A 17,488-nucleotide genomic window follows, 5' to 3' on the forward strand; every position below is an offset into this window, starting at 1 on the left:
ATGACAACTCCCGTCCTGGATCATCGGCTGAATTACTATCTTGAACCTCCTCGCTCATAAATGACCCGAGAATTAGGAGTTGCATCGGCCATTATAATGCGGGGAAGACCCCTGCTGCGTCAAAAACATGGGGTAGTACGGAGTTATACTCTTCAAATGGAACTGCCCTTTCCACTTTCCAGGACTACGTAGACTTTGATTGGATATTTACTCTCTTGTCCTTTCTTGGATCAAGTGGTCATTCCGTGGCATTTTGCGCATCGTATTTAGTGACGTGGTTGAAAGTCTGTAGCTAGATTTTTGTCACGGTTGCCCACGTGCCTTGGAATTTCTTTGCCAGGAGATTCCCTGAAATAGCTGCACAATTTGAGACCTCTCCTGGATCTCATGATCTTGTCAGAGAATTGGTGGCTGTTTCTGTCATCTTTTGAGTCTTATTGTGGCAACTCTGGGTTGCTCAGACAGTCTCATAATCCATGAAAATTGGAGACCTGGTGGACACGACACCAAAGGGATTTCTGACGGTATTTTCTTACCCAGAGTGCTAGATCGAGCCTCAGCGGATGTCGCTGCAGATATGGCCAGCAACACAGTAATTCTTGTGAGAGAGTGGCATCGTCGCACAAGACCATGGTTGCAATTTAAGAACAAGCGAAGATGTAAGTGGTAATTGCCCAGAAAGGCCAGATTAGAGACAGACAAGACTTGACATAGGTGGTTATCTGTCTATCCAGTGAGATCATGTCACGGTGTCACAAATTTTCAATGGTTAAAGAAATCCAACAGAATCTCCACCTTCTACCTATGCATAACACGATTGGGCTTAGCTTCGAGGGTGGTGGACTATTAGGAAATTTTAGTCTCGAGCGACCTAACAAGGCGATCTCCATTCCCCGCTCCAAACCGTAGTATCGGGGGTGAACCTACTCACGACCAAACCCATATCGGCAACAGCGTCGTTGTTCAATCAGCCTATCAGAAAACGTTGATCGCTAAGACCTATTCCGCCAAGGTGGCTGCTAATACTGGGTGCTTTTCTCAAGCGGAGCACGTTTAAGGGGACCAGAACCTCGGTCAGTTCTTCACCGAGTGACGTATACATAGCCAAATTGAAAAGCAGAACCCATTTCCAAGAACTACGACAGGCAAAAGTCGACTGTGACTGGATCGAGACTTGATCATGGTTGCGCATATTGCCAACTCACCTTGAACTAGTCCTTCGAAACTAGGGGAAACATGCTCCTTGTTAGGCACACTCTGCACAAAGGGGTACCTACACTTCTTGATATTATAGCTGTGTGTATCGCGAGGTGTTAGCCTTCGGTCTTCGAATTCAAAATTCACAACCGAAACCATCAACACTAAGGGGTAGATACATGGTCAAATCTCAGAGGCGACTTGTGTCACTACCCACAGACACGCCACGTGCACTCCTTGATTTCTAACCAATCATGTAGGTAGTGACCCATGCCCACACCGGAATACGTACCGTAAGCCGAGCATATTAATACTTTATGCATCTGTTAAATCAAACCTAGTATGAGCTAGTTTATCTCTTGAAGACTAGTAACTAATCCACCCTTCCTTCCAGGGCTGAAATGTTATACAATGATAATCTACGGAGGTCTCTTAGTATTTAAGAAGATAACCTGTCGAAGCAACATGTGATTCCTTCTTTACTGTAGAGTTACCGACTTGGCGCTCCAGTTACGCTCTAGTGAACTTTAAGAGAGCCCTAGAATTGGTAACGTACATGATAAGCGGGTGCAACAGACAAGCGAGTGCAACACAACATCACAACATCTCAGATAGAAATAGCAATAAAAACACAACAGACTATTAATTAAGTAAAATTAATCGCTATATTCTTCCATAGACATAGCGACAAGTATCTGACAGGTCCTTGCATTATGTCCTGTCTTGCCGCACGCTCCACAGCGCCTTTCCTTCATTCGCGGAGGCCCTCCTTGACCACCACTTCTCGATGGTCCAGCCACCGCCTGCGCATCAACATCCGTTTGATCAATTACTTGCCTTCCTTCCTCTACTGTCATCACCCCTCCTTTCTGTAGCCGGGTTCTTTTTGCCCTCCGCCGCCGGCTTAGTATCTTATTTGCCTGTTCAAGATCTTGGACCCTGGCCTCTAATAAGGCAACCTTATGCATAACTATCTTTGTTCCCTTGGAAGAAGACCTCAATGCTTCTAGAATTGACTCTGGAGAGCTACTTTTATGCCTTTTGATTCTCTTTTCAAGATATTCAAGCTGAGAGTCGGCTTCAAGGATAGTCTTTGGGGTCTTTGAGACCCAAGGGGTCGAGGGGCTAACTACCTCCTCCACAGGCGTTGGAGTCCGCAGCTGCACATCGAGCTTCGAGATTACACTTTCTGGGTCGAGAGGAGCAAGTCCGGCTCCTCTAAAGGCTGCTTTAATATTTTTCTCTGTCATTGTGGCCTGGTAGGCGGTGTAAAAAGCCGGCAAGAACTCGGTTTTGGAAATGTGGGTTACGGAGCATCTGATCAAATGCTCGATTTCTCGCCCGTAAGCCTTCTTAAGCAGGCCAAAGCACCCGACATCAAGAGGCTGCAGCAGATGAGACGAATGAGGCGGTATACAAAGCGTGATGATTTTATTTGCCTTGCAATATCTCTCAAAGTCGACCGAGTGGTGACTTTGGTGTCCGTCGAGGATCAGGAGACGATAGCGATTCTTTGATTGCTTGGTAGTACACCGGTCGAAGTGCTTTAGCCACTCGAGGCCTATCTCGTTATCTGTCCAGCCATTAGGACTCGTCGCAATAGCCCAATCGCCCGGGAGGTTGCTTTCTCGGTACCAGTGGGCGAGGTGATATTGGCCCGCACCTATGATGAACGGCGGGATCGCTTGGCCCTCGGCATTGATCGCCTGAATGACTGTAATCCATTCCCGGTTTCCAGGCTGCACTGATTTTGGTCTTCCACGCCTTTCAGCACCTGTGACGACCATTCCGCTCGCAATAACGCCCATCATAAAGCCAGTCTCGTCAAAGTTGTAGATTTCATCAGGTCGGATGCCATACTTCGCAATTACATTTGCTACGAGCCTAAACCAGTTGCGAATAATGGTCGGATCTTCACATTTGGCTCTCTGGTAGTCATATTTACGGGGGAAATGCGTCTTGAGGTCTTTGTGTCGCTTGACGAAGTTAGAGGCCCAGCGCTTGCCGACAGGCGGCGTCTCGCGGTCGGCGAGCAATCGGTTAGCCATCTCCTCAACACAACGCAGTCGCGGGGGAAACCCTCGCGAATCCAGATCGAGAATGAACTGAACTATGATCTGTTCTTCTAGATCAGATAGTTTGCGTGATTTTGGGATAGAATCACGCGTAGAAAGGATACCCTTCTGTCGGCGATATAAAGTCCAATAACGGACCTGGTAGATGCCTGCGGCGCGTCGGAGACTTAATTTTGGGTCATTTTGAAGGGCACGAAGTGCAAGAAGAATCCTAGCCTCAATATTTGGGTCTGGCATATTTGGTGGTTGAAAATTAATTGATTAAGTTGAGAAGATGTAAATTGCGGGATTTTTTGTTGCACTCGCTTGTCTGTTGCACCCGCTTATCATGTACGTTAACTTCCGTCAGGAGACGGGAATGGGGCATATTACGGGACGTGCTGCCCGGAACCTTAAAGTAGCCCCTGTAGTAGTGGCTAGTATTACAATCAGTTTGGGTGTTGGTACAGCGGTGATTTTGCTGAGTTAATCCTCCAGACTCCAAGTTTATAAACTGCTCTATTGAAAAGAGCAATTAAATTTACAATAAGATACTACACAGTAATAAGCTATATTAAACCATATTACACATTATGTATTCATTCTATAATAATTGAGTAATTTAATTATCCTGAATTATGCCAACAACAAATAACATTATTGCTACCCTTAACTCAATTATCTATCGTCATAATTTACATCCACGTCCATACTCGGATGTATTCTGTGGTCACTATTTGTATCTTTCCTACTGATGACAGCAGTACTCAACTCCATATTCCTATCGCAATTATCATCTTGTAGACAAACAGTACTGTCCCCGAAGCGCATGCGAGGAAACCAGGTTTTGGCCTTATAGAGGAGGGGCTTAAGAGTAGGGAGGCAAGCACAAGCGAGTCCGGAAACGAGTTCTGCCAGCGACCAAGACGCTGGAGTGACATTCCACCAGGTCACGTCTGTCACAGGTGTAAGCCACTGCATCCGCAGGATTGATATAGCAATTTTTCTTAAACTAAGTGTCAATACGTAGGGACATATATATAGGATATAGAACTTACAAGAAACCAAGGCCAAAGATACTAAGCAAGAAGGCTTTCTGTGACGTAGGAAGCTGAAGTTTCCATATAACCAGGGTTCAAATCCACGACACTACACTAGCACTTCTGGTGGATTTAGGATCACATAGCGATCCGTGCACGAGTGCACGGATCTTTTTGCGCCACGTGCAACCCCTGTTTCCACTACACTGAGCCCAGATGTGTCGTGGATTTGAACCCTGCATATAACACGAAGTGGCATTAATATGATGATAAAGTCAGAGATAACATGTATGATCCCGTGGATATACCATAGGGTTGGTTGGTTTGGAATACATTTCCCATCGATACTATGGTCCCAGACAGCTTGAATGGGGATACATTGAACTAATGCCATAACGGTCTGGGTAATACACCACAGGGTGATAAGAACAATAGCTGCAACGCAAACCCATCTAAGAGCAATCTTACTCATAATTCGGTGGTAATGTAGCAATATGGTTACTTTTATCCAATAGATACCCTGTAGATAAAGTAAGATAGAGATCCAAAATGCCTGCCAAGGTTAGCATTTAGTTCACTACCAGTCGAAATACCTTCTTACTCGGAAGTACAAGACCAAGGTATCGTCAGATAATGTCCAGATGTGTAGGCCAAGTCCGTATTGAGTCACTTCGTAAAAGGTTAGTCCTTATATCTGTATAGAGCCATACAAACGTACTGGCTATGACCGACGCACTAGTCCCAATGATGAAAAACTATAATTTTGGTGTTAAAGACAAGGATTGAAGAAGTCATGGGATAAACTATACCAAAGCAATAACAGCGGTCAAGTCATCCTTTCCCATTGCTTGAATGGACCGACGAGACCACAGTCGTGAACCAATGAGTAGAATTGCTAAAACCATCATAACGATAGCCACTGCAATGGCAATTGGACCCCTGTTTTCTTGGGCATCTTCGGCAGATTCACTGCCAGTGATAGCCATAATTGTAAGCAGAGGTTAAAATATGAAGCTGTGGATTTGAAGAGTAGGGTTGAAGGTGGTGATTGTGCAACACTTGTGATAAATGATAGAATATCCGAGGCAGAAGATGGGATGAGGAGGTTTTTAACACTCATTCTGACGCTTTGACTTTAACACCGTGAAGTTTGGGGTCAAAGTGGCTTATGGCTGGGTTCTGGGCGAGTCTGAGTGACATCTGCTCATAAGCTCATATACGCGTTCAAGTAGAAGATGTGTCCCAGATGAGAGATAAGGTTTACACTAAGCTACCTACGGATTAGCGCAATTGCCTTGATTGGGTGTCTTCCCTATGCTTGAATTCTTGAGATGTCGCAAGTAGATTTGAGGCTCGAGAAAGTATTTTGCGCTTCATTTAGCTGACAACCCCAGCGCTCCTGGTTCGCTTCTGACTCGATTTCGGTCTCTCAGTAACCCTACTGCTGTGGAGGAACTCGCCCCGAGGTAGCATATGTAGCGCGTCTCGCTCGTGCGGAACAAATGGCTGGCGTTGATGCCACCGATTGTGTGCATGTCAAAGTCGTTTATGCATTTTGGGGCTAGTGCTTACTTCCTGACTGGTATCTCCGTCTGCCTCCAAGTCCCCTGCCTTGGCTTTTTGACTAGCGCCTCGTCTGACGTGGGCGCTGGGGAGTGCTGGTCTGTTCTTGGCAAGATCTGGTTCAATTGTCATCCATCATGATAGTGGCTCCCCGAATCTGTTGTGATCGATCTGGCCAGCTCTTATAACACAGAGACATACAACGACCGGCTTGGGTACCACCGGTGAATAGTGTTCAGTTTTATTTTCTGCACTAGATGTTTAGACTCAGCAAATTTAATTTTTACATCTCTGCTATCACCACTGCACTGTAAGCATCCGAAACTCGTCGTGGTCATGCAGTACCTTCTTTTTTCGATCCATCATCACCATGATGGTTTTTGCATAATGTGCGTCATTGATAAGTGCTCCTAGGTCTGCTGAGTTCGGGCCTCGTTCCAGCTACGCCGTGCTTTTTGGACTCCCTATGCAGGCGCTACTGTTCGCAGTTAAAGTGTACATGTCTCAACATGCGCGAAATCATGTTTTGGTCGACAAGATTCTTACATACTTGCGCGTGCGGCTACAGTGAAATATTCTGCCCCAAAACAAACATGAATACCTATATTCCAGAGCTGAGTCTACCCGGGAGCAAGGCGGGGATTAGTGGATGCAGGAACGGAACAATGGCTAGTGGGGTTTACGTCGCTGGACAACTTCGGGGATAAGTTTATCGGGCCAATCAACACAGCTCTATCGACAGTCTGGAAGGACCAACGTTATCCTCATTGGCTAGTGATAACAGGAGGCCCCATTAAGCGAGAGAATCCAAAGCACGCCATCTAGCGCGTCCGACGTGTTTTCCCCACCTTTCGTCACGTCAACCCTTCATTTCCCTTTTCACTCCATGGCTTCAACATCTACTAAGCCTATTTCGGTCTTCTACCAAACGAAATCTTCCAAACATATGCGTCTCTGATGGACGACTGTGTCCCTGACTAAATATGCAAGCAGTGGCCTGGTCTTAATCAACGCTATGTTGAATCACATTGCAGAGAACTACCACTGGCTTCGCTGTAGCATACATGGCTATTGCCAACAATAGGAACCAACCATACAAATTGTAGCAGCTCATTGCTTGTTGTACTAAGGTCCAGGAATATTTTCATTCTTGTAATACTACAGCATACGGCCGGAAAACCTTGGAGTAAAGGGAGTTAATAAATGTTTTCAACGACGTCTTTCTATGAAACTATCTTCTCCATCCTAGCTAGTAGCCGAATGAGGGACTATTTTCTCAAAGTTCAAGTTGTCCTCCGGCACCCACTTCGGCAGATGGTAACCCGGGGGGAAAGCACCAACGGGGAAGTCGGTCTTGGTCTTGGAAAGCTGGAGAGGTAGCCGTACCACCTCAATGTCCGAGAGCCCCCATCCCTTACCGCTCAGGGTTTGGTAGAAGCTCTTGGGAAGCGCCTCCTCGAAGGTCCGATCGGCGATAAATCCACGGACACAGTGACGGTTCCGGCCGTGAGACACGATCTCGTCGTAGTGTCTCATGTGGCCGACGAGTTCCGGGTTGCGCTTCTTCAGCTTCTCGATCTGATCATCATTATACACTCCGTACTTCTGCATGTGCAGGTCTGATATGACCAGAGAGCACTGCACATTGTAAGAACCCCCCTTCTGGCTTCGGAGTAGGAGAGCGTGCAGGACTCCTGCGGCACCGGCATGTCCAGTCCTACTTGGGGGTCAGAGTCATGATCAAGTGGTGACGACAGGAAGGAGCACTTACAAATAGTCGGCGTTGGGTCCTGGGAAGATGTGGGCTTCGTCGAAGCCGTTAAATCTCCCAACAGCCAGGCCGATTCCGGTGACGGTATCAGCAATCTGAGCCCAGCCAGGCCTGGTCACCCACGGCCCTTTCCAGCCATAGCAGTTCTCTTGGCAGTATACGATGCCACGGTCACGTTTGGCCACCAGGCCGAATACAGCGTCCCGGCCAAAACCGAGATGCTCCAGCACGGCCGGCCGGTAGCCATCAATGAAAACGTCGGCGTCTTTGATAAGCTCCAAGAGCTTCTTACGGCCCTCAAACGTCTTGAGGTTAATATCAACGCTAATTTTGCCAACGCATCCATCGATGAGAGTAATGGGAAGCTCCGTGTTGGTAGCTGAGCTCACCCTAATAACGGTGGCGCCGAGCGCAGCGCAGACCCTACCGATGGTCGGTGCCGAGATGGCACGGGCGAGTTCTAGGACCTTGATTCCGGATAGCGGCCGCCGATCCGACGGGTCTGACGGGTCCGGCCATACCGCCGGAACTTGGCTATAAGGTCCACTTGTCAGGTTGTACCAGGGCTCATTCTTGAGAGCGATACCCTGGAAAGCTCGAGTCAGGGCCTTAAACTAGAGAGGGCAATTGAATTCTTACATGTGGAAGGGCCTCAAACTCCTCCTTCTCATAACAGATGGTTCCGGGAACCCGGTAAACATTATTGCTCTCGTTGTCAAGAGTCTCGGAGTCCAAAGTAGCCACCTTCTTCATGTACATTTCGAGGATCTCCTCCCAGGACATGTTATTCTCATCGTGCTGAGGAAGGTCCAGCATGGTGAGGAGCGGCGTTGGGTCCATGTTGCCATGGAGTGAGTACCTTGGTCTTGTAGATGTTTGTTCCGAGCTGACGGTAGAGCTCACGGGTCTTACCGTGATCCCACCGCTTGACAGCAGACACCATCTTGTCAGAGGAGGTCAGCCATGCGTCTTCGGATCTCATAAACAGGGCACCCAGGCCGGCTAGAATGGATCCCGGACTACGACCGGCGTAAGCTGCAAGCCTCGATGCGGGGGGCGATCCACGACAAAAACTCACACATCAATCGAGATATCTTGATCCAGGTTGAAACGCTCCTTGGAGATGGCGGCAGCCAAGATTCCAATATAGCCAAGAACAGCTGCCTGCGTTTCGGCGCATTTGAACGGTACAGGGTAGAATGGCTGCGTCTCGGTGCCCGTGAATTTGACTCTAGAGGCGAACTCCTTGGCTTCCAGGGGCACGTGGAGGCGCTCGTCAGAGACTATCGACTTAAAAATGCGGTCAGCCTCGGCCTGAATCGTGTAATTCTTGGTGTTAACTGTCATCTTCAGAAAATCGTAACGTTGTGAAAGATGTTGATTTCGTGGATCGTAGGATAGTTCATTCATGGCACGTCAGGGAAATTGTTCTTTTAACATCACTGCGAGCGCTTCCACCAACAGCTGACTCACTGTGTGCCGTGAGCTATGCATAGAAGGCCGAGCCAGAGCCGGACTCCGAGTGAGTCACGGACCAGTGTGTGGCATATCCGAGTACCGACGCCTGTGCCAACAGGTTATGCCTTCAGCACGCATGCCTTAATCTCAAAACTTGTGACATGCTCCCTCGCTATTTTTGCCACCAGTCAAGTCACAATGGAGTCGACGACGCAGCACGGCAGCTGCCTCTGCGGTGCGATTCGCATTGAAGTTGATCAATCTGTCGACGCAAAACTCGAGGTATGAGATCCGACCATCTTGACCAGACGCGATTTCAATCAAGTCAAAACCGCGGCTAACTTGTCCCTTCGTGCTTAGACATCGGTCTGCCACTGCTTGGAATGTCGCAAGATCACCAGCGGTGTTGCGTCTCTGAACTGGACCGTCCCATCCACTGCGATGAGGTATATCCAAGGCAGCCCAAAGTCGTACACAAAAAAGCATGGGGAGAAGGGCTTTCTCTTCACTGTATCATTCTGTGGATCATGCGGCAGCGTTCTCGCTTGCTCTCTTCCAGACAAAGAAAACATCGTCGTGATCCAGGCAGGGATTTTAGACGACCCCGCCGTGTTAATGCAAACACCTACTACAGAGCTTAATATTACACATCGAGTCATGTGGCTTGATCCGGTTGGCAGCACGCAGCAGAAGGAAGGGTACTGAGGACGCCGTGCACCTGCGGATAGATCGAGACGAATGAAAAGTAATTACCGTGTTACCTCTGTGCACTTGCTTGACCAATCTTTGAAGTCCTTCAGATTGAGGCCGTCATCTCTTTCTTTTTCAAACATTACTGTTTTCTATGTAATATGGATGTCTCGGGAGATCTCTGCTAACCCGTCTGGACGAAGATGTGTCATTCGGCCCTTGATTCAACCAACCTTTCACCAGTCCAACCAAAGTCAAAACGTGCAAAGCCCACCTGGCCTTTTTCCGCACTTAGATCTGGAGTCCAGTTGAGGGCAAGGGTACTCACTATTCACAATGTACCAGGCGTCCCCCCGCAGACCCAATTGCGGGGTTCGCCGATCCCTATGAGACCTTCGGGGTTGGAATGACCACAGTCATCCCCGAGGCCACGCCGAAAGTCCGGCAGAAACAGACAAGCCAGCCGGAGCAATGATAGTGAAAGCCATCGATTCGGAGAGCAAAAGGCCTCGTCAAAACGTACGATGTCGTTGAAAGTGACGGATCCTGAGCCTACAATGTCCACTTACTCAGTTGTCTAGTCCAAACCTCTTTCTTAAATATTGTTAGTAAAGCTCGTGGATTACCTGGCTTTAAACGAGAACAGTCTCGCACATCCAACTGCCTCCATCGACCACAGCCTCATCGAAGGTTTCTACAAGCACACAATGTCTGAAACCAAGCTCGTCCCAAACCTTCATGCCCAGTCGGTATCTACCTTCGACGCCGGAACCCTCAATAGCGATGGATACGGCGATGTTTCAGGCTTTACAGCATCTGGGATTGACTACGAGAAACTTGTCCGATCGGAACCATACGTCGATGATATCTTTCGCAAGCGCGTCCTTATCGTCGGTGCTGGTATCACCGGCATCCAGCAGGCCGCTATCCTTCTTGATGAAACCCCCATCAAGCACGAGGACATGATTATTGTCGACGCCCAAGAGGGATACAGCGGCGTCTGGGCCAAGAACAAGTACCCAGGCTGTGCCTGCGATGTGCCGGCCATTATATATACGACGTCATTTTTTCCTAACAAGAGTAAGACCCCTTGTACTTCGATCCCACACCTCCAAGAGCTCTCCAAAGGCTGACCATTACCTCTTTCTAGAGTGGACGCATTTCTACGCACGCAGGGACCAGATTGAAGACTACTATTCCCGATTTGCGCATTCGTATAGCCTCCACCGATGCACCGACTTCAACTCCCTGGTCCGGGCGTGTATCTGGGACGACAACCAGATGGTATGGCACGTCTTTGTCGAGAAGAAGGGCACAGGCCGTGTCACGCACTGGATAGCTGACGTTATATGCCAGTGCGTCGGCAGCCTGGACACACCCAAGTTTGGCAACACACCTGGCCGCGAGATCTACAAGGGCGTCTCTTGGCATACTGCGCACTGGCGTGACGATTACAGCTTGGCTGGCAAGAAGGTGGCAATTATCGGCTGCGGTCCCAGCGCCGCCCAGATCATACCCGAGATCATCGACAAGGTCGGACAGTTGACCGTATACATGAGGACACCACCTGTGTGTGTCCCACGTAATGACTATGCTTATAGCAGGTGTGTGTTGCCTAATTTCCCGGAACTAGGGCTTTACCTGCTAACAGTGTCGTAGCCTCTTCAAATGGGCAGTCAACTGGGTTCCTGGCTTCCTTAGATTCATCCGCTACCGGATGAATGTTCGCATGGGTGGCGCCTTCAAGACAGCCACTAACGAGTCTAAAGAGAACAACAACATGACAGCCACCTCAATAGCCTTTATGGAATCTCAAATTTCGGACCCTGCCCTGCGTGAGAAGGTCAGACCCGACTCGAAGTGTAAGAGACCCCAGGACGCAGAGGTGAAGGATTAATGCTGATACTCCACCGCCAAGATTATTGCAAGCGGCCACTACGCCTGGACAACTTCTATACCTTCTTGGCCAAGCCTAACTGCGTCGTCCTCCGTGACCGACTCATTCGCTACACGGAAGCAGGTGTTATGTCAGCAGACCGCGAGTCTGGGAAGGAGACGGAGAGATCTTTCGACGTAATTATCTATGGCACTGGCTTTAACACAGCCCAGCACCTCGAGCACGAGACCATCCTTGGAATCGACGGCCTCAACCTGCAGAATAAGTGGACTGACCACCCCGAGGCGCTGTATGGTGTGGCAACGAACCAGTTCCCCAATATGTTTATGTGCTTTGGACCCAACTCGGCGTCTCTCTGGAACTCACAGCAGGACAACTGGGAGCTGCAGGCCCGCTTTGCGGCCAAGGCTGTTAAGGAGATCCTCAAGCGTAGCGTGAGGGGCGAGAAGGTCGCCATCCACCCCACCGCTGAGCGGGAGCGGGAGTACAACGACGAAGTCCAGGTCAAGCAGAGCCAGTTTGTCTGGTCCCAACCGGGGTGCGTCACTTACTACAAGAACGACGACGGCTGGAACACATACACGATGCCATGGACCTTTACGCAGTTCCGGAACCTGCTGGGCAAGATTCGCTGGGGGGAGTGGACGGTCCTGAGCAAGAGGGCCTGAAGTTAGATGCTTCATCCGATGTCAATGTTAGTTCTCTACAAGCGAGTCATAGTTACGAGATGTTCCATTGCTGTATAGTTTTATAATTACATCGTTTACCTCCCCAACGTCTAAGTCTAATATAAAACATTGTGCTAACCACGCGACAAATCTTAATACCCTTGTTGAAGATACGATTCTGGAACTCCAGGGCTGTGGCGATGACCTTCTCAGCAAAGTAGGCATAGCATGCTTATTTCAGTTGCTGTTAGAGCCCTGGATGGACCAGCCCTCATCTATTCTACAGCGATGAGCTATGGAACTTACGATAGTCGACTATGGTGCCAAACCTGCGCTTTCAACTACCCTCTAGAGCAGCACAAGCAAACTCGAATGCTTCTCTGAACTGCTCCATCTCCGTCTTGGCAGTCGCAGCTGGCCTCGCCGCAAATCCATGTCCAACGTGAGGGAAAACCCTCTGCGTGATGGTGCGTGACGCTTCGGCAGCCCAGCAACTGATATCGGCTCCCAGAGTCTTGGGCACCATCTCGTCATTCTCCGCAAGCCCAACAAAGGTTCGGCAGCCTGGTTCGACCGGAGCCCCCGCGATATCGTCTCTCTCGACAAATGACTAGAATCGAGCGTCAGAGTAGCCTGAAAGTATCTGAGGATGTGGGCTCACGGGATGGAAGGCCAGTGCGACATGTACACCGGGCCATGACGATGCTCGTAGGGCATATTTACCACCGAAGCAATAACCCGCCACTGCAATTCCTAGATTGTCGTTGGAGCTGTGAACGTGCTCGTATAAGTCCTTTGCATGACGCTCAACTGATTCGTGTGGGTGCCTGCTAAGCCATAACTTCAAATCGAATTGCTCATCTAGTGGCCTGCTCTGATCCCTTTCGAGAACGGAAATTGGCACCGCATCTCCTGTCATCCCAGATCACGAAGCTTAGCCAGAATGCCCATTCTTCTGACTAGGAAACCATGCTTACCTTCAAAGTAGTCTGGAATAATGGTGGTCCAGCCTCGTTCAGCAAACATATCAGCGAGGAGCTGGTTGTGCGATGCGAGGCCAAAACCATCGGGGAACAAGATCAAGATGCCTTTGACGGAACCACTTAAGGGGCGACTGTCGTAGACTTGGATCTCTCCAACCATCCTTGTCTGTCCGTGCGGATGAAATCCATCTGAGGGGGATCGTATGTCAGCTACACCGGCACTATCCATAAAATCAGACCAAGATTCGTCATGGGATTCATACCGGCTGCTGGGTGGCCAGCCGCACAGCAACCAGGGTTTCCGTTCATAGTAGTCGAGAGCTTTACTGTCATGCTACCACTCGAAATAAGAAAATAGTGGCTTGCCTTAGCTTTATGTGGCTCGACTAGCCAGCAAAGCCGAAACCACCTGTAACCCCGACTGGCCGGAGGAACAAGTGGGATTATAAAGTCCGAGTAACCAATCAAGTCCAGTAACGACCTGAATGTCTGCTCGAAGATTAGGGCCAGCTTTGCGGGACCAAGAATCCGGGGAGACCCCAGATTGGCCATGAATGGCCCGGCTAGATTCATCAAGACCCGACAGCGAGCGTGATCTCCATGAACATGGGTTATGCTTTGCGGGGAACTGGCTCAAGTGGAAGCAAGAACCCGGGGAAGTGGAGACCCCCGCCGCCTTGCAGAGCCATGATCCATGTAGCCGGGGAACTGTGTCGCCAGATTTCCCAGCACAACTCACTGACTTTCTATATAACCAGCTATCGCCTCTTCAAGGTCTCATCTTCCTTCTTCGTATATTCAAACCCTACATCTATCCTGATCTTCTCCCATCAAGACCGTTCCTCAGGTGTAATCTTTGTTCACTCCCACATTCGCCATGGATCGTCCATCAATCGGTGACTCGTCGTCGAAAGTCGACATGGAAGCCAGCCACCACCAAAAGTCTGAGTATATTGAAAGTCTTCAGGTATCTGGCGTGGAAGCCATCGAGCTACTTTCTGAGGCAGAGTAGAAGAGAATCATGTACGTGGTAGCTAGACTGATAAACGGCTTACCATAACTAATCATCTACACGCAGTCGCAGGATCGATTTTCGACTCCTCCCCATCCTGGGAGTTATGTACTCTATCTCCATCATTGACCGTTCGAACTTGGGATACGCTATGGTCGCGGGCATGGACGAAGACCTTGCCCTCACCATTGGCAACCGATACACAATCATCGTCATGGTCTTCTTCGTGGCCTACATGTCAGTCATGCTCACACTGCCCTGCCGCTCCTTGTATACATGCTGACACAACGATTAATAGTATTTTTGAGATTCCCAGCGTGAGTGCCAGCTCTCCATCTTATCCCATCGGGACGCCAGGCCCTTCGAACATGGTTCTAACTCATTTATCTACTAGAACATTACTCTCCCCAAGGCCGGCCCTGCTAACTGGCTCTCCTTCCTCGGCATTGGATTTGGCGCCGTCTTGATCGGCATGGGTTTCACTCACAGCTGGGGTACCCTGGCCCTCTGCCGTGCGCTTCTCGGTATTCTAGAGGCGGGATTCCTTCCAGGTAAGGCCTTTTCCTAACGACCCCTAATTTCTGGCACAGGAAAGCTGACTGTCAGGTTGCACCTATCTCATCACTTGCTGGTACACTCGCTACGAGGTGGGCAAGAGGCTCTCCGGATTCTGGATTGTCTCCGTTCTTGCAGGTGCCTTCTCTGCCATCTTCGCATATGCTCTTTCTCTTATTGGAGGCCAAGCTGGCCTGGCGGGTTGGCGATGTGAGTATCAGAATTACCGCTTGGGGTTGCCTTCATTCTCAGGCGCTTTGTACTGACAGAGCTCGCGCAGGGATCTTCATCATTGAAGGTACCATTACCGTCTGCTTTTGCATTCTCGGTCGGTTCCTCATCATAGACTTCCCTGCTCAGGCCAAGAGATTCCTCAAGGCCGAGGAGCGGGACTTTGTTATCGCGAGACTTAACTTGGACCGTGGCGATGCCGAGGAGGATGAAGTCACCTTCAGCAAAATTCTATTCCACCTCCGGGACTGGCGCCTCTACATTTGGACCTTCAACATGATTGCCACGACGTTACCTGGCTATGCTTATTCCTACTTCCTTCCCATAATCCTCAGAGAGGGCATGGGCTTTAGCGTCACGCAATCACAACTCCTCAGCGCTCCGCCATATGTTCTAGCGGCCTGTTTTGTTTGCCTTCTGGCATGGTTCAGCGACCGGCAGCATCTTCGAGGACCCATTATCGCTGCGCTACAAATTATCACGGCCGTTGGTATGATCATCACCGTCTATGGAGGCTCTAACGGTGCCCGCTATTTTGGAGCTTTTCTCAGTGAGTTGGCCCACATGACAACCACTGACCAGGACTGACTCGATCCTGTAGGCATGGGAGCGCTGCAACCTTGCGTGCCGCTTATCCTTACATTCCAAGCCAACAATATCACGTCCCACTCGAAGCGAGCTGTTGCATCAGCAACCTGCTTGATCGGGGGAGACATTGGCGGCATCCTTGCAGGCGTTGCCTTTATGGCTCGTGAGAGCCCTTACTACAAAGTAAGATTATAATGTCTAGGGTTATTGTGAGCATATCTAACAACATCTAAACTAGACCGGTGTATGGGTTACTTTTGCCTGCTTGATGACAAGTGTCTGTTTGATTATCTTCTTAGATATCTGCTTGTGGAGGCGCAACAAGGCAGCCAGGGAGGGTCGTCGAGTTAATGAGGGCATGTCTGATTGGATGTACACTCTTTAAGTCCGGCGAGGATTGTATCTAGTTATTTAATGTATCTTCCCATCTTCTGCAGTACGTACTTCTTTGACAAACGCCCTCCCACAAAGCGTAATTAAGACACTGGCACAACTAGTCATCGTCTAATTTGTCTTTGAGGACGCAGAACTCTTCCAAAACTCCACAAGGATATCTATTCGATGTAGTAGCGATGATTTGCCGACATTCCAACTACCACTCCGTTCAAATATAACCAGTAAGTTGCTTTATGAGAATGCGTGAATTAGGCTCACGGAGACAGACCGTATTGAACACAGCAGAGGATTAGACATGCTTCAGGATAACCTCCCCGGACAAAAGTTGGGCTGTAGCATGGGCGCCGATCCATGGTCTTAGGAACTTTACTGCAAGAGGTGAAAGCAGCCAAACTCTATCCACTAGGTACCTGAGTGACCATTATCTTCATTGACGCTCGACTTGATCAAAAAATCTTTGCGCGATATGCAGTCACCAAAGTATTTCAGGTCGATAGGCGACAGTCCCTCTGGGAATCATTTAGGCATGTGGCACTTCTCCAATCAGTCGTTTTTTCCACCTAGCTTTCAATCGACTCCAAGCCCTTCTTTTATGGCTCTGCATAACCAGGTAACGCCTAACCCTAAAGTTTGATACGTATCGCTTCGCCACCTCGAATATGATACCGCTCTTTGAGTCCCTTACATAAGAGAGGGTGGAAGCGGGAGGCCGACCACTTCACTCATAGACGCAATGATTAAACATCCATGACGATATCTTTAGCCTGTTTTTTTGACCTGTGATCATTTATTCAGCTCTTCTGACTGAACAACGCCGATTCTATATAATATCATTTTCTTTCAATGAAAGAATGAGCCACAGAGACAATTTCAAAACTATTCCATTACAGTAACCACATACAAAGATGAAGTTTTCCTCCACCATCGCCACCACTTCTGCTCTTCTGGCTACGGTCTCCGCAGGCCCTATCGCCTACGGAGCATGCCAAGCTGGCTGCGCCGGTGTCGTCATGGCATGCTACAACGCAGCTGGGTTTACTTGGGGAGCTACTGTGGGAGTTACAGCTCCAGCATCGATTATCGCTTGCAACGCTGCGTTTGGGAAGTGCTCTGCAGCATGCGCTGCTGTAGCGCTCGGTGCCCCTACACCTTGAATGATTTGAGATGGAACATTTTGTTCAGTAAGGGTCGGCCTAGATCATTTTTGATGACCTCCTACTAATATTGATAGACACGAACTTATTATTCAGACTAGGGTCCGACTGACTCAGATATAGCTTGTATAAGAAGAGTCATCTATTTGTTTTAGAATATAATAAGTATATATATATACAGTATATCTTAACTATGTGGTTGCACATGTCCTTAACTTGCTCCTGAAGTAA

The 17,488-nt window shown here is 49.0% G+C and overlaps 7 protein-coding genes across 7 annotated transcripts; 3 read left to right on the top strand and 4 right to left on the bottom strand.

Moving 5' to 3' along the window:
- Positions 1-4,865: 4,865 nt before the first annotated feature.
- Positions 4,866-5,277, bottom strand: FPOAC1_013188 (uncharacterized protein; the record flags this gene model as incomplete). The annotated part of the gene is made up of 4 exons (XM_044857529.1): positions 4,866-4,868; positions 4,893-4,960; positions 5,010-5,046; positions 5,101-5,277. The coding sequence occupies 4 exons, from the start codon at positions 5,275-5,277 to the stop codon at positions 4,866-4,868; spliced, it is 285 nt and encodes a 94-aa protein (XP_044701712.1).
- Positions 5,278-7,099: 1,822 nt separating this feature from the next.
- Positions 7,100-8,384, bottom strand: FPOAC1_013189 (uncharacterized protein; the record flags this gene model as incomplete). Its single annotated transcript, XM_044857530.1, has 3 exons — positions 7,100-7,571; positions 7,626-8,212; positions 8,265-8,384. The coding sequence occupies 3 exons, from the start codon at positions 8,382-8,384 to the stop codon at positions 7,100-7,102; spliced, it is 1,179 nt and encodes a 392-aa protein (XP_044701713.1).
- Positions 8,385-8,415: 31 nt separating this feature from the next.
- Positions 8,416-8,972, bottom strand: FPOAC1_013190 (uncharacterized protein; the record flags this gene model as incomplete). Its single annotated transcript, XM_044857531.1, has 2 exons — positions 8,416-8,644; positions 8,704-8,972. The coding sequence occupies 2 exons, from the start codon at positions 8,970-8,972 to the stop codon at positions 8,416-8,418; spliced, it is 498 nt and encodes a 165-aa protein (XP_044701714.1).
- A 309-nt stretch (positions 8,973-9,281) lies between these two features.
- Positions 9,282-9,788, top strand: FPOAC1_013191 (uncharacterized protein; the record flags this gene model as incomplete). The annotated part of the gene is made up of 2 exons (XM_044857532.1): positions 9,282-9,365; positions 9,444-9,788. The coding sequence occupies 2 exons, from the start codon at positions 9,282-9,284 to the stop codon at positions 9,786-9,788; spliced, it is 429 nt and encodes a 142-aa protein (XP_044701715.1).
- Positions 9,789-10,480: 692 nt separating this feature from the next.
- On the top strand, positions 10,481-12,338 carry FPOAC1_013192 (uncharacterized protein; the record flags this gene model as incomplete). Its single annotated transcript, XM_044857533.1, has 4 exons — positions 10,481-10,853; positions 10,924-11,377; positions 11,433-11,635; positions 11,692-12,338. The coding sequence occupies 4 exons, from the start codon at positions 10,481-10,483 to the stop codon at positions 12,336-12,338; spliced, it is 1,677 nt and encodes a 558-aa protein (XP_044701716.1).
- Positions 12,339-12,675: 337 nt separating this feature from the next.
- Positions 12,676-13,481, bottom strand: FPOAC1_013193 (uncharacterized protein; the record flags this gene model as incomplete). Its single annotated transcript, XM_044857534.1, has 3 exons — positions 12,676-12,948; positions 13,000-13,250; positions 13,316-13,481. The coding sequence occupies 3 exons, from the start codon at positions 13,479-13,481 to the stop codon at positions 12,676-12,678; spliced, it is 690 nt and encodes a 229-aa protein (XP_044701717.1).
- Positions 13,482-14,198: 717 nt separating this feature from the next.
- On the top strand, positions 14,199-17,257 carry FPOAC1_013194 (uncharacterized protein; the record flags this gene model as incomplete). The annotated part of the gene is made up of 10 exons (XM_044857535.1): positions 14,199-14,288; positions 14,334-14,344; positions 14,400-14,570; positions 14,632-14,650; positions 14,728-14,884; positions 14,940-15,098; positions 15,169-15,669; positions 15,721-15,890; positions 15,946-15,951; positions 17,009-17,257. The coding sequence occupies 10 exons, from the start codon at positions 14,199-14,201 to the stop codon at positions 17,255-17,257; spliced, it is 1,533 nt and encodes a 510-aa protein (XP_044701718.1).
- Positions 17,258-17,488: the final 231 nt, after the last annotated feature.

The sequence above is a fragment of the Fusarium poae genome (genome assembly GCF_019609905.1).
Source record: "Fusarium poae strain DAOMC 252244 chromosome Unknown contig_1, whole genome shotgun sequence".
Classification (NCBI taxonomy): domain Eukaryota; kingdom Fungi; phylum Ascomycota; class Sordariomycetes; order Hypocreales; family Nectriaceae; genus Fusarium; species Fusarium poae.